This window comes from Vespa velutina, chromosome 5, assembly GCF_912470025.1.
Source record: "Vespa velutina chromosome 5, iVesVel2.1, whole genome shotgun sequence".
Classification (NCBI taxonomy): Eukaryota; Metazoa; Arthropoda; class Insecta; order Hymenoptera; family Vespidae; genus Vespa; species Vespa velutina.
The window spans coordinates 4,963,146-4,979,755 of record NC_062192.1 but is presented as its reverse complement, the minus strand read 5'-3'; the positions used below and the strand labels follow the sequence as shown (position 1 = coordinate 4,979,755).

The 16,610-nt window shown below is 34.7% G+C and overlaps 1 protein-coding gene across 2 annotated transcripts in view; it reads left to right on the top strand.

Annotated features, from left to right (window-relative positions):
- The first annotated feature begins 818 nt into the window (after positions 1-818).
- Positions 819-16,610, top strand: part of LOC124949310 (V-set and immunoglobulin domain-containing protein 2-like) — a 105,671-nt gene continuing 89,879 nt past the window's right edge. Inside the window, exon 1 of one of the 2 annotated variants that reach the window (XM_047494184.1) lies at positions 819-1,449. In XM_047494184.1, the coding sequence (XP_047350140.1) occupies positions 1,374-1,449 (76 nt within the window). In that variant the 5' untranslated portion in view covers positions 819-1,373. The other variant, XM_047494188.1, reaches the window with a different exon arrangement.

The window sequence follows — 16,610 nt, the reverse complement described above, 5'->3', positions numbered from 1 at the left end:
GAAACAGAAGAGGGTGAGATTCAATTCAATTTCCTAAGAAACTCTTTAGTGTTTGAGATACAGCCGCCGAAAGGATGCGCGCGAAGTTAGATGTGCGGTGAAGACGGGGTGTAAGAAAGAGAGAAGAAGAAAGAGAGAGAGAAAGAGAGAAAGAGAGAGAGAGAGAGAGAGAAAGAGAGAAAGAAAAAAGAGAGAGAAAGAGAGAAAGAAAAAAGAGAGAAAAATAGAGAGAAAGATAAGGAGAGGGAATTTAAAGAAAGAAGGAGAAGGATAGATCAGAATGACGAGGGGATAACCTAAAGACGAGAAAGATAGAAGTGTAAAAGGGAAAGAGAAAGAGAGAAAGAGAGAGAGAGAGAGAGAGAGAGAGAGAGAATGAGAAAGGGTGAAGGAGGATAGAAAAAGTGTAATAGGGAGAGACTCGCGAAGGAAAGGTGGAACGATGAGAAGAAGATGGCGAACGGAGTGTAACAGAGACAGACTTACAAGAAAGAGACAGAAAGACAGACAGAGAGAGAGAGAGATAGAGAAAGAGAGAGAGAGAGAGAGAGAGAGAGAGAGAGAGAGAACAAGAGAAACGAAGCAATGCTAGCGGGGATGATATCGAAGCGAAGAGAAGGGAAGGGGTGGATGAATGAGCGTAAGCCGGACAGAGACAATGGGGTAGAAAGGGAAGAATCGAGAAAGAGAAAGAAAGAGAAAGACAGAAATAGAGATAGAGAGAGAGAGAGAGAGAGAGAGAGATTGGGGGGATGACTAACTGACTGGGAGGCTGGCAGGGTAAAGGGGAGTAAGGATTCTGTGCGCGGGCGCAAAACTGGCGCAAACTCTTCGTGCAGCATCCCTCGTCAGTTGCAAGTCAGGAACTATCGCGTTCGCGCTGCGCCCTCCTCTCGTTCTTGTCCGTAATCGCATCGTGCTAATCGTGATCGTTTTTCTTACTTTAAGTGTTTATTCGTGTTAATGTCGCCCCGTCGATTTTATCGGTCAAAATTGCATATTCCAACAAAGTGATAATCTAATTTACGAGATCATTATAGATCTTACGAACATCGAGAAGTGATCGTTAAAAAATCGGTGAGACGAGTTAAAAAAAAAAAAAAAAAAAAAAAACAGAAAACAACAAAAAAGAACAAAAAAAAAGAGAAAAAGGAACAAAAAAAGATAAGAAAAGGATAAGAAAGAAAAGAAAATCGATCGAAGCATCATCGATCGTCGGGTCATCTCGATGACAACCGGTGGCGCGAAGGGCGCCGATTGACGCGACACGGTGAACGGTGACTCGGTGAACATTGAAGATAAAGAAAGGAAGTGAAAGAGAAGGCTCGGGAGACCGATCGAGAGTAAACATAGAAGATTTACTTCTCGGCAGGATGGATAAAGACTCGACTCGAAGGAAATGCGGGAAAGTGCGACGTACACTGTTACATCTGCTGCTGTTAGTGGGGGGTAAGTTTTTCGAAATGTGATATCGAGCCTAATTCTAAAATCTCGAGGAGAGATTCTCGAGGTACGGTGAATCGATAGATCGATACCATCGTATTGATATCGATCGTTGTGCGTGTTCGGGACGAAAAGTTTGCCGCTAGAATTCGAAAGTGAATTCTGGATACGTTAAAACGTCGATGGATTTTGTTGATATGGACGATATCGGAGAACGGATTTTTAGTAGAGAAAACTATAAAAAAGGAAAGGAAAGAAATAACAAAAAAAAAAAAGGAAGAAACGAGAACGACGAAAAGCGATACGATAGTATGGTGTTCGGGAAGGATCATGGCGAGCAAAGAAATCCTTCTTAGTTCGATCCTGCTTAAGATTTTATTCGGAGTTATCGCTCCGGTGGTAGCGGTGAACGTTTGGCTCTCCTTAGCTCTTCCCGATCTTATTATCATCATTCCTTTTAACTTTCTCACGTATTTTATATATCGGGGATTATTCTGATACGTTAGAATCAACGAAAGATAAGAAAATAATCGATTAATTCGTCTTTCGGTTCGATGGTTTCTATACAGCCACGATTACGAAACATTCCTTTATAACTAAAAAGGATTTTACGAGACGATTAGCAAGAATGAAAAGAGATGTTTTTCGATTTTCTAAAATATTTCCCCTTACCTCTGCCGGCCTCTTTTCACGTTCTTGAATGAATTGAATGAGGATATCTTCAAATTCATTTTGTTCCTATTAATAAAGGTAATAGCGAATTTCGGGGCATTCGAAAAATCCCTGACGTGCTATTCTCTCACTCTCGATCTCTCGTAGACGTCTTAACGGAATTCCACTTCCATTCCATATTTCATGCGATACGCCTTATTGAGTCCCGTCTCTCGGATTCTGCCTGTATCCAATAGCCTCTCTATCCTTGGAATTTTCCGTAGCAGATCTTCGCTTTTTCCTATCCGCGGCTCTTCCGCAAGACTGAGCGTCACAACTTCCGAAAACGAGTGGATAGGATTCGAGGATTTCTCGAGGCGAGCTACGTGAAAATCGTTGTGAATGTGCTAAAGGAATGTGTAAGTATATACATACGTGAATATCTACGTATATACGTACCGTTCTTCTATCTCCTTATTTTATTTTTTTCTTTCTTTTTTTTTTTTTCTTTCATATTTCTATCTTTCTGATACTTTTTGAAATCTGCGTAACGTGCTCCACCGAAGCTCAATGGAGTTTTCTTTTCCTTACGACACGAGGAGACATTGATTTCTGTCTCTCTTTTTCTATCCTTCCAATTTTCCTTTTCTACTTAGAAAGGCCAATCACGAGTTGACCTTAATCGAATACACTCCCATTCCTCGTTACTTTGTTGATTTTAACCGGTAATTGTATTTCCCACTCCTTGTCTCGTTTCGGCGCCGCGTCTATATTATTTCATTTCTCCTGACCGTGCTCGTTTTCCTCTCTAACTCTCTCTCTCTCTCTCTCTCTCACACACTTTCTTGCTCTCTCTCTCTCTCTCTTTTATTTCTTCTCTCTCTCTCTCTCTCTCTCTCTCTCTCTCTCTTTCTCTCTGTCATTTTCGTTGAGAATAACAGTGAGCAACCTCCAACTAAACTTGGCGCGTACGCCGCTTCGCAATTACATCTAATTGCTTTATCAAATTAACCGAGCCACGGTTCTCTTCCGCCTTACAATAACACCAGCGATAACTTCTTCGAGTGGCAAGTATAAGAGAAAGAGAATCGCTGAACCATTAGCATTCGATCTAAGACTTTCAAGAAATATCTTTGACTTTTGAAAAAAGAATCCTCTTTTGAATTTTTCTTGATACTCTTCGTTCAATTCGAGACAGGATAAAAGAAGAGTAAATACTAGTAAATGTCTTCTCTCTTCTTTCTCAATGTAAGAAAGAATAAAGAAGATCGAAAGTTGGGGTCGAGTACGGTTCGTCGGACATCAGACAGACGGCCTTCGTCCGGCGATCCTTTGAATTAAAATCCTTCTAGACGACTACGAAGATCTATTTTTGTCCCAATGGACGTCCAGGAAGAGAAATAGGAGAGAGTACCAGCACATTCGGAATCAAACTCAAAAAGGGAGACGAACTCGGATGATTTCCTCGAGGCAACCGACGGAAAGTATTCAGGACACTTTCTCTCTATCTCTATCTCTTTTCTCTTCACCGTTCTTGTCGAGACAGCCACGAGAAATCCTCCTGTTCTTCATGATCGTAGACACGGCAAGGATACTCAATATATACATATCTACGTTAATGAAGGGGGTACTTCGGATGGCAACTTTACAGACCTCATCGACTACTCCAGGCATCGCGATTGTTCCGCAAGCCTTATAGATACCTTCTCATCTTCTCTTCTCTTTGTTTCCAGACTCCTTTCGACTTTCCTCGTTTTCTCTCTCTCTCTCTCTCTCTCTCTCTCTCTTTCTCTCTTTCTCTCTCTTTGCTGTTTCTCTCTAGTCTCTAGAGAAAAGGAACAACGTTTCCTCCTTTTTATCATCGTCTTCCATCTCATTGTCTTTTTCTTTCTCTCTTGACTTGTCCTACGTTTCCTTCTCTTCATAGAGAAGAACCAAGGGTTATATTCTGTTTTATCCTTGATTATCACTGTACTTCTCACTCACTCTCTCCTTCTCTCCTTCTCTCTCTTTCTCTCTCTCTCTCTCTCTCTTTTTATTTATATATATATATATATATTTCTCTCTTCTTTACGAATGTACGAAGTCTAGCCAAGTTTCGAAAAAAGTCAAGTAACGAAACCATCCGAAATCCACGTCCTGGCTTGCGACGATTCTTTCATCTTCCAACTCGTTCTGTATCCTTCGACGTACGTGCTTCGAATCGATTCACCTTTTCTCTTTTCCGTTTTTTTCATCCTTCTTCTTTCAACATCCTTTTCGTCGTTGTCGTCGTCGTCGTCGTTGTCGTCGTCCTCGTAGTCGTCTTCGTTTATCGACCTCTTGGTTCTCATCGAGCTAAAGTTCCATCACGGCAAGGATTTGTCGTCACTTTCTTTCGGTACGTGCGAGCAGAACAAAGTATAATTCAGAGAGTCGAGCTAACAATAAGATCACGTTAGATGATGTTGTATATGGGAAGTAAATCGTGTAACGTGACCAATTGGAAATAGCTTTCTGTTGAAAATTACTTTTTAAATTTCTTTATCTATTTTAAATGTAATATTCTTATATTCTAATATTTTAGATATAATATAATATTAAATGTAATACATTTGCCTTTTTTTTTTTTTTTTTTTTTTTTTTTTTATAACTTTTCTATATTTTTCTTTTTAAATTCTATTAAATTTTTAAATAAATAAAAATAATCATAGTAATATTGTATAGAATTGTACAACCTACACTACATCCTAGTTTCTTTTCTCTATTTTCTCTATTTTAGTGGTCGGATTTCATTCTTCTTTAGTATTCAAACGGAGAATTTCTTTCGTATTCTCCTTCTTTCCCTTTTTCTGTTTTCTACAAAACTCTTACCACGAGTTGGTATATCTACGTATCCTTTTCCTTTTTATTATATTCTTTTTTTCTCTCTTACTAACACTCAACCAGAGGAGAAGTCTTCTCTGAACCTCGAAACGAAAAGAGAAATGACTTCCCGAAGCACGAAATTAACGTGAATATTCAACTTTGTCCACGAATAACAACATTTTTCCTTGAATGATAGGATTTTCAATCATAATAACTATATATTCTTCTTTTCTCTCTTTTTCTTTCTTTTTCATTTTCTTTTCTTCCTTTTTCCTCTCGTTTTCCATTCTTATTCTTTTTATTATGATAGTCGATCGGTTACGTTATCGACTTTTCAAACTTTTTCCTCCGCCATTCTTGTCCCTGCCGGCTAGATACGCGAAACGCGTCGAATTGATCCGATTAAATCGATCGCTCGAATCAGACGGACAATTTTTAAATTCTTCTCTTTCTTCCTATCCTTCATATATTCTTGTTTATCTACAGTATTATTTCAATAACGATTGTCCATCGAACATGATCGCTTCGAATTCGTCATGCTTAAATATATTCTATCCCTTCGATTGTAAGCGTCCCGATTAAACAAAGATATAGCACGTGAGATAGATAGATAGATTTATCAGTGTTAAGTGTTCGTAAAGAAAAAGAAAAAAAAAAAAAAAAAAAAAAAAAAAAACAATAAGAAATATAACAAACAAAAATGCTGCATAAAAAATGCAACATAATATCGATAACATACTGTAATAGCTTTAAAGAAAATAAATCCGTAGACGAGGAGATGTAAAAAGTTTCTTGTAATGAAGGGGAAAGAGGGGCAAATAAAGATTCTCCTTCTTTTTAATAATATTTCTTTCTTTCTTTTTCTTTTTTTTTTTAATATATACTCTCTATATGATTGCAATACATTTTTTTTTTCAAATTGTCCAATTAACCTTGTTCATACACATGAAAACAAATGATTTATTTTTATCGAAATAGGCCAAAATTGTAAGGCTTGGTCTCTTTATCATCTTTAAATTTTTTCCCCTCGAAGCTTTTTCCTTCATATTTCTGAATAAATAATAATCGGACAGAGATAGAGGTTTGAATTTTACGGAAAGTGATTCAACGTTTTGAAGTAACAATTGTGAATAACAATCATTGAAATATTACTCTTGTGCACGTGCGCTCTTTCTCGCAGAAACAAAACCTCCATTGGTCCATTTTCATCTCCTTTTTTCCTTTATACTTTTGTTTCTTTTTTTTTCCTTTTCTTTTTTTTCTTTTTTTTTTTTTTTTTTTTTTTTTTTATTGTTACAGCAGACCAGCAAAGTACTTTCCAGTTATTGCAACACCCTTGTACTTATAATCAATCAAGTTTTTCAACTTTCCCGACAATGTCAAATTAAGTGACCTCAACGGACCGTACCCAGGCAGGTGGTCGTTTTCAATTGACTCATTGCTTTCCTTGAAAAGACTACGCCATTTGTAAAGCATGGTTTTCCGAGGGGCAAATGAGTCTCCGTAAACCGCAGACATCTCTTCTAAAATGGTGTTCAGGTGTTCTTTCTTGTTTAACGAGGAACTTGATTACGTCAATGCAAAATTCAATTTTAATCCATATTCAATATTTTCTTGCAATTGATTCATTTCTACGAACGATATCTCAAAAACTAATGATCCAATTATCTTAAAACACGCAATGTATACTTATAATCAATAACATGATCGTAAGATTTGTATTAATATTTTCTTATATATTTGCTATTCCATCGATTCCGCGAACTTTATCGAATCTCTTTCTTATATATTGAAACGAAAAAATAATAGATAAGCGAATAGATAGTCCTCGATAGAGAATCGAGCTTAATTTTTCATCGAATTATTTCAACTCGATCGAGCATAACAGTCGCGTTGATCCTCGAAGGACGTTTCTATAACGGCAAAGCGTTAGTTTTCACGAGCGCTCATTTCTCAGTCAGCCTTTGGCACTTCGTTCTCCCTCTCTCTCTCTCTCTCTCTCCCCTCTCTTCCACTCTTTTCGTCCGACGTCGAGACGCGTCCGTCACGTCAAGCCGTGATTTTTCCATCGCTTACCTCGTTGACTATGTATGCTCGGCAAGATATTACTTCTCCATGCGTGCTGCTACCTTATTTTTCCTCTCTAGCTTTTTCCTTTCCCTTTACTCTTTTCTTTTTTTTTTTTTTTTTCAACTCTTCTTTCGATGACACTGAAATGTATTTCATTTCGAAGATACGAAGGATTAAACGTAAGGAATAATCGATTGATTGTATATATGTATATTAAAGTATTTTACATATGTATACTTTTGTATTTCGCATCGATGAGCTAACATTTATTTTTTAACGTTTTCGCTAAGTTATCGTATCTTTCTTCAATTGCCATTCTTATATATATATATATATATATATGTGTGTGTGTGTGTGTGTGTGTGTGTGTGTGTGTGTCTGTGTATATATATGTATGTATGTATGTATGTATGTATATATATATATATATATGGATATATAAGAGAGACAAAACCGATCGACGCTTTCGAAAAATTTCCTTCCTATCGAGAGGATATCCGACGGAATACGAAATGAATGTAACGTAAAATGAATGAATATAAATGAATGCAAAAATCCTTCTATTTCCTTCTCATCCTCCAGTTACGTTAACGTCCATATCCCGGCGGACATCATGGGAAGAGTATCGTTCTGAAAACAAAAGAAAGAAATCGAACGAAAAGAGTATGTACGCATTCGAATCGTCATTTGATAATGAGACATTAAATGTTTTTTTTTTCTTTTTTTTTTTTTTTTGTTCTCTTCAAATTAACTGTTAGTCGTTTAATAAAAAGCAATAATGAAAAATGTAATAGATGAAGGAAGTAAAGAAGAAGAAGATATAAAGAGAAATGATTGTACAAATCCATTGACAGTTCATTCCAATTTAACCATCGAGCAACTTGAAACGTGAATTCATCTCAGTGAAATAATTGCGAATTGGCTGTTCTTTCGACGATACCGAAAAAGATATAAAAAGATAGAAATAAAAGTAGTTCGATGTTAGTGGATAATTTTATTTTTAAGAGATAAAATCATTTTAACGATTTCAAAAGATCGTATATCCTTCTTTGTATTTTAATATTTTTAAATCTCAGATATATATTATTAAATTATTACTATCAAAATTCGTATTATTGATTTGAATTGGGTTGAAATTTTTACAGGATGTCTGTAAAAATATAATTTTATTTTCAGTTAATATTATTTTCAGTTATACGTAGAATTTTATAAATCAATTTATTTAGTATTTATAGAAGGGCTACAAACTGATCACCCTTTTTTTTTTTTGTTTTTTTTTTTTTAATTTTATCCTCGAAACTGCTTTATTTATACAAAAGAAAAATATCTTTGAAAAACTTTCCTTCGTGCAACTAAAACTACAATCGCGTCGTTTAGAATGATATAGGAATTTTTTATTTAAAAAATTATATTTGACCGGAAATTGATCGCCCGGATAGTAATGTTTTCCAAGGAAAAATAGACATTGAAGTATATTGCAGCTCACAAAAGCAATATTTCATCATGAAATTTTCTGTTCATCTTTGTAAAATATGTATTTTAACGATGAACAAAAATTTGTTAACAAACATATTGATTTGTCGAAAAAAAAAAAATCTATTGACGAAAATATCCTTATTCGAGACCGTCACAGTGTGTCTTTTTCTCAACGTATTATAAAGACAAAAAGAAGAGATCTTGTCATTGAAAAAGAATTACGTTTCTTTGGATGGATTAGATATACTTATAATTATGAAATATACAAGAACAAAATTTAAATAAGCATAAAATATTTGCATTTTTGTTTTGTTTTTTTTCTTTTTTTGTTTAATTTTCTTCCCGCACAATATATCGGGAAAACGTCAAATCATTGAAAAGTAATCGTTACACAGTTCGGTGAACAGTTTCTGTAAAATTGTACACGTCGATAATGTGTTAAGTAATGTGCATTTATGAGGAAACGAACGACATCGAAATTAACGGGAAACTGGAGAGCTCGTACGTGCAAGAACGAACAGAGCGTTAACGTGCTGTCATCGAGCGTGCACTCTCTATCCTTTCGAGCTTTTATTGAATACGAGGAGAATCGATGAACGAGGATCGAGAGGAAAGGGGCGGTATACCATATGGAAACTAATCGTGCTATTTTGTATGAGTCGTTCGCCGAACTGCATTAAATACACTCAATGAGATCACGAGGATCATAGAGCAAGTTTCACGAATGATCGACGTGATTTCTGGATTAATCCGTGATTATCGACTTTGTACGGGAATGTATAAACATTCTTCCTACTCTCTTTGTTGATCCTATCCATTGCTTTTATTCCGTTAATCAAAATTAATTATTCACTAGCCTACGTTATTTTGCGATAGATACTCAATTCATTTGAAATATTAAATATAAATAACCCCGGACAAACTTTGAGCTCGCAAAATTAAAACAATTTGCGTGTTGTATGATTCATGAATTTTCTTTTTATAATGACATCATTGGAAATGCATTTTTTGATCTATCGATTATTATTTATGAGCCTTCAAAAGAATATACAATATTTTTTTTTTTTTTTCGAGACAAGATTGTTCATTCCGTGCAAATGACAGCTGTTCGTGGTATAGCGCATCCCAAATGCACAACTTGAAATTATTTCAAGGTATACATAATTAGGATTAATTTTAATAACTTTTCATTTAAGTACAATAAATTTTATCCTTTTACTTTCGACATAAGGAATGTACGTTTTTATCGATCTCTTTTGCGCGTATCGATTTGATATAATATCTGATAACAGATCGTTCAGATACTTTTGCGTGTTCATTTTCATGAATAAGAAAGTTCAAGGAATCGGTGAAGATGAAAATAACGTCATAGTAGAAAATTGCAAGAGAAAGAGAGAGAAAGAGAGAGAGAGAGAGAGAGAGAATAGACGGAACAATATAGAAAATGAGAAAGAAAAAAGGGGGGAGAAGGAGAAAAAAAACAAATACGTAAAGTTGGAAGGTGGTTTAACTTCGTTCTGCAATAATTACGCCGTCAGAGGTATAAGAAAAAGAATGATTACATGTTCGAGAAAGAAAGAGAGAGAGAGAGAGAGAGAGAGAAGATGGGAAAGATTCAGTATATGGTAACGACAGGGAGGAGAATGAAAGAGAAGATAAAGAAAGCGAATTTCGCTGGAGGTGTCTCCGGAGTGTTTCTCTTACCACGTTACCAGACCGGAATCAGAGCTCGTTACGATCTCCGTACGGATGAAGTTTTCGTCGTAATGGCAAGATGAGAAAGGTTGGATGAAAGAGGGTTGAGAGAAAGAGAGAGAGAGAGAGAGAGAGAGAGAGAGAGAAAGAGGGGAAGAGAGAAAAAGAGATGGGAAAGCTGGGCCGAATCTACGCCCGTTTTCTTTATTCATCGTTCTCAAATTGTTACATTCACCACCGTCACCGAAAGGTCTCGCGAATTTCAAGACGTCTTTTCTATCTGTTTTCTCCTTTTTCATTTTCCTTTTCCTTTTCTTATCTTAAAACAACGAGAGAGAGAGAGAGAGAGAGAGAGAGAGAGAGAGAGAGAGAGAGGGAGGAGAGAAAATCAAGTCAATTAGTTTGTTAGTCGTCGGATAATTTTCTTCCAATCGAATCGTAATTGTCGATCGTTTTGCCTCGGGTCCTTCCTTCAAAGCAAAATTTCCTTCCATGACTTTTCCTGCTCCTTGGAAATGCTTCTTGAACGGAGAATGGCGAAAATGTCGAACTCCGTTTCGTACTCTAAAACGAACGACGTTCCTGTTATCGGAAAGGAAACGAATCGTTCGGTTTACTTATCTTTCTTACGTGGATACGGTCCTCCTACTTGCACACTCTTTCCACATATTTCATACTATTAATAACCACTCATATGAAGTCGCTTACCTAGGTCGACGATAAAAATGTTTTCCTTCGAAAGAGATATACTTTGGTTTACGTGAAGTATATACGATGAGATAGCCTTTAAAAATTTATGATTTTTCTTTTTCCTTCAAATCAATGTTAAATAATATAAATATCTTATCTATAATATTATTCATTAATTAAATAATATTGATTGTTTGATAAAAGATAAATTTAAATTTGTAATCGTCGAATATCTAAAATATAATAACATATATTTACGTATATATAAATATAGATATATATATATATATAAATATATAGAAATAATATAGAAGAAATGTATTTGTTTTACTATAGATATGAGTTTAATGTAGATATGTGTATAAAATATACGTATATCGTAAGGGTTATAGGCCTTTTGGCTTTATCCGTTAGAGATTTTCTCGACTTTGAAAAGCCTCGAAGAAAAATTTCCTCGAAGAAAACTCTACTCGATTACCGATACGCGCCACTTTGAGACTCCTCGTAAAGTGGAACTCCCAGTCGGCACATACGTATATATATACATATATCTATCTATCTATCTATCTATCTATCTATCTATCTATATGTGTATGTGTGTGTGTGTGTGTATGTACACTCTTTCTCTTTCTTGGTTATATGTAAGGATATCGATAAAGCTCGGTACTTTCAAGTCCTTTTTATTGCACCGATTTGATCTCCCTCACGATATAACCCGTTCTGCCATATAATTGATCGTTCCCACCAACGCCTGCAACGTTCCAACAATTTTTCTTTTCTTCGCAATTTTTAAATTCGTCACTTCGGGAATAGTCCACGCTGATAGAAATGATTAATTCCATTTCAAAACAGGTATATCAATTCGAGTTTATGCGAGATAAAAAAAGAAAAGAAAAGAAAAGAAAAGAAAAGAAAAAGAAAAAAAAAAAAGAAAAGATTACCGATATTCTCGACGAAAAAGTTTAACGAGAATAATTGTTGTTTATGATATCAATAAATATTTTCTCGTAACGATGAAAAAGTAAAATATTTATCGCTCGCAATTTGTTTCTATTTGACAAAATGAATCGAAAATCAATTAAAGCTATAAAGTAATATATGAAAAATTCGATCGATACGAACATTGTAACGTTTGAAATTTCCTAAAATTTAATCGTGAAACGAGAAGATGTGAAAAAAAAAAAGTACAATAAGATTAAAAGAATAATAAAAAAAAGGGATTAGTTTTAAAATGTTCGTCGAAGTAATATAAATTTAAGATTTCTGCGACTTTTTTTCATCGTCGATTGGCAATACCGAATGCGTGCTCAATTTCCTTCGTCGTAAAGCGTCAAAACGGTTAGCAAGGAGTATATTCGGAGAAATGGTAAACCGAACGGCTCCGAAGCTCGTACAAGATTACGTGTAAGGGCATCGATAGGGTGAACGTGACCCCTCTTAAGTCTTATTTATTATACCAACTCGATCGCTTACTCGCCTACGATATACTCGATTTCAGTGTGGATGGCCTCGTTTGAGAGGAGTCGCACCCTCGCATAGCCAGTTGATCTTGATTTGTCGTCCACCCGGTGTGTATATACAGATGTACCCGACGATTCTCAAATACGCGTATCTTCTACAAGAGGTTTCCAAAGAAATTCTAGAAAGTAAGATACAGAGAGAAAGAAAAAGAAAGGGAGATAAAGAGAAAGAAAGAGAAGGAGAAAGGAAAAGAGAGAGAGAGAGAGAGAGAGAGAAAGAGAAGGAGAAGAGAAAAAGAAATAGAATTTATGATCTTTACTTTACGATACAAGTGTGCTACCCTTTTTCTTTTTTTCTTTTTTATCTTCCTTCTTTTCAATATTTGCCGTTCGTCGTTTTTATCAAACGTTCGAATTTGCCGAAAGTTTAAATATCGATAAAAGCAATGGAATAAAATTATTATATATTGATACGAGAAAGAAAAAGAAAAAGAAAAAGAGAGAGAGAGAGAGAGAAAGAGAGAGAGAAGGAAAGAGAGAAATACAATAACTTCGGTCGGTATATATCAGGATAATTACGAATAAGAGCATTATGAATTAAATGTAATACTGGCACCGTTAATGATTTAATTTGATTGAACAAGATTTTCAAGTTTTATTATAACATTTAATAAATTCATCGATAGTAATAGAATAACGTTATGCTTCTGAAAGCTTTGTTTCATTCCATATTAATTACATGACACAAACTCGATGGATCGATCGATTGATCGTGAGTTTAAATTAAATTATCGATGGAAATGTTCGTATTATTATATCGTTGATGGTCTACAATCTTTGACCTTGAACTTGACGAAGATCTTCGTGGATTTAATATTGGGATTTTCGTAAGAACAAGAGAAAAAACTCTTGAGAAGAATGTGGGAGGTAGAGATTTATTGGATGGTAGATCCATGGGAAAGAACAATAAACTATTCTAAGGAATTACAGAAATGATAGGATTTGATCCTCGTAGTATAAAGTGATTTTTAGGGTTGAATTATATGAATGTTCTCCGAAAGTCCGATCCTTCGTTTAAAACGGACCGACGTTTTGTTTCGTATTTTCATAGAAACTTTCAAGTGAAAACTGTCGCTCGCAGTGAGTTGAAATGACAAAAAAAAAAAAAAAAAAAAAAAAGAGGGTTAAAGCACGGCTTTTGCATCGTGATGGAAAAAGAAAAAAAGAAATATACGAAAGAGTAGTTTCAACGAAACGCAAACGTTTGTTTCGTTTGTCGGAACGTCGTTTTGAAAGTTTAGGTAAATTACTTTTATTCAAATATAGAGTTGCTTATATTACGTTATTATGGAAGTATATATATATATATATATATATATATATATATATATATTTTTTATAAGCTGGCAATCGTGTCGATAACAAAAAAAGAAGTAAAATATTTTTAATGAAAATATTTGTTTTTGTTACGTCAACTGTATCCTTATCTGATTTTTCTTTTTTTTTTTTTTTTTAATATCGATTTTGTCAATGCTTTGTGTGAAAGAGACCAATTGTCAAGGATAAAGATTGAAAAGGTTAAAGGTTCCGAAAGAACGATCGACGTACGAGCGAAAAAATTTCTATTGTTTTTAACGCGAATGAGTTTTTATTATTACAACAAATTTGGGAATATGTAATTTCCATATAAGATTGCAATTGAATACGATACGATAGAAATTAAATATGAGAAATAAAATGCAAAGTGAACGATAGTAGGAGCGATAATAGTTAATTCATATAAGCAGCGATAATAGATAAGTCACATATCTTCGATATCTTCAAGATATTGAATAACAATCGTTGTCGATTACAAATCTCTCATATCATCTTTGGAAACATTTTCGACAATTATCAATAATTAGCTCATTGACCTGTAATCACCATATGTACCGATTAATTTGGATTGTTATTGCTCAGTTCGTCGACCTGTGATAGCTATCTGTACCAAGCAATCTCGAATATTATTATTCCAGCTGTCAGCCATCGTTCACTAATGAACATTTCGAGAAATTTTGAAGGTATCTGTCACGAGCATCGAGCCTATCGACGGTTCGTCGAAACAGCTTGCTTTTGTCATTGAGTTGTCATTCTCTCTGAAAAAAATTGTGCATCGCTGATAGGCGGAAAAAAAACGATAATCGTCTCATTAGATATGATTCTTTTTTTTCTGTACTTTTTAAATGAATCAAACGAAAACAGTGTGTGCATTTATGTATGTGTATGTGTTCGTGTGAGATAGAGAGAGAGAGAGAGAGAGAGAGAGAGAGAGAGAGAGAGAAAGTATTTGTATGAACAGTAGAACTCTTCGCAAAGCTGGCGTTCTGATATGAAAGTTCAAAATGACATGTAAGCTCGAAATACGACAAAAGGTGAATTCGTTCGGTTAAAATCGAAGTACAAAATGAGAGAGAGAGAGAGAGAGAGAGAGAGAGATTTTCCATTTTTCCCTTTTCTTATCATTGATGGACTAGTTTAGAAAAACATCAACGCGTTTTCCATCTTTTTTCTTTCAACAAATCAATACCGTCTTCTTTCCCTTTTTTCCTATTCGTTTTTCCCATTTCTCACGGATCATTCGATTCACGCGATTTCTTTACCTCCTTGGTTCTCCATTTAGTTTTCGGGTCACTGCGCTCTTTAATTAGTGCAATCAACGTTCACGAGAAGAAGAGAATTCTCGATAAGAAAAACGATCATTTTCCTTTGGCTTTGTATTGATAACAAAACTTGACTGAGGGATAGTGCGAGGATAATTATATATTTGTATGTATATATATATATATATATATATATATATATATATATATATATAAAAAGAAAAAAAAAAGGGAAGAAGAAATTAACGTAGAAGAGATAAAATTCGAAACGAAATGGTTTTTATCGTCGAGAATAATAATGTCGAGCAAACAGTAAAATTTGTGGAATTTCACAAAACTCAAGTACAATGGTATTCCTCGTTTCGATGCTTTAATTCTCCATCGGACGTTCCGATTCGTTTTCTCTCTCTCTCTCTCTCTCTCTCTCTCCCTCTCTCTTTCTATTCCCCCCTCCCTCTTTCTCTCTTTATCACATTCTTTTTACAGGGTCTATAATTCTTCGTATTTCGATTCTTTTCCTCTTTCCTCTCTTCCAACGTTAATCCACTATTCTCTATTCGATTACGGTCCTGAGACTGGCTGAGAAAACATATCCGAAATCGATGCACATGTGAAAGCATGGAAAAATTATAGATTTCTCTCTCTCTCTTTCACTCTGTTTATTTAAATAACTGATACGAATTTTACTTTATTTTTCTATTCATCTTAATTATCATTTATTCTTCACTTTAAATATCTATTTAAATCAATGCATGTTTGTAATCATAATGTTTTATTTTTTTTTTTTTGCATTTTTTTTCTTTTTCTTTTTTTCCTTTCTCTATCTTTTTTCTTTTTTTTTTTTTTTTTTTTTTTTTTTTTTTTGAACACAGAATTTAACTATCCTTCGCCTCGTATTTTTCTCCTTTCATACGAAATATGAGAATCTTCATTTTGTATTATTTACTACAATCTTTTTTTTTTTTTTTCTTTTTCTCTTATCCTATCTCTCTTCTGATATTTCGCAGCAAAAAGGAAAGAGAAAGAGAGTTCAGTTAAAAAATAAAATAGAGTAATACCAGTATAACAGGACGCCGACGATCGTTTTTTCAAACCTACAATGCAATTCATACGTGAAAACGAGAGCTCGACTGTCTTGATTTTCTTTTCATGCTTTCATGCAAATATCACCTTACACACGTTGAGCTGATATCACAGCGATCTTCCCGTGTACGTGCACGATTTTTCTCTTTCCTTTTGGAAAGGGAATGAAAGAAAGAGAGATAGACAGAGACAGAGAGAACGTAGCAGAAAACTCGTACAGAGAAACTCTCAACAGTAAGGATCCAGAAAATCCATGCAAATTTTATTGCTCGGATGGACGCTCGTTCAAGATAGAAAAAGAAATAGTAGTAGTAGTAGTAGTAGAAGAAGAAGAAGAAGAAGAAGAAGAAGAAGAAGAAGAAAGGTTACGTCGAAACGGTTTGTCAGTTAGCATCGAAGAGGGAATCTTAAGCGGTTGTTGGGGTTTAACGTCGAAAAAGAAACTTCGTAAAAAGAATAGATAGATAGAAATAAAGAAAGAGCGAAAGAGAAAAAGAGAAAATGAGAGTAACAAAGAGGAGAGGCCGGAAAAAGACACAAAGGGTGGAAGAAGTCT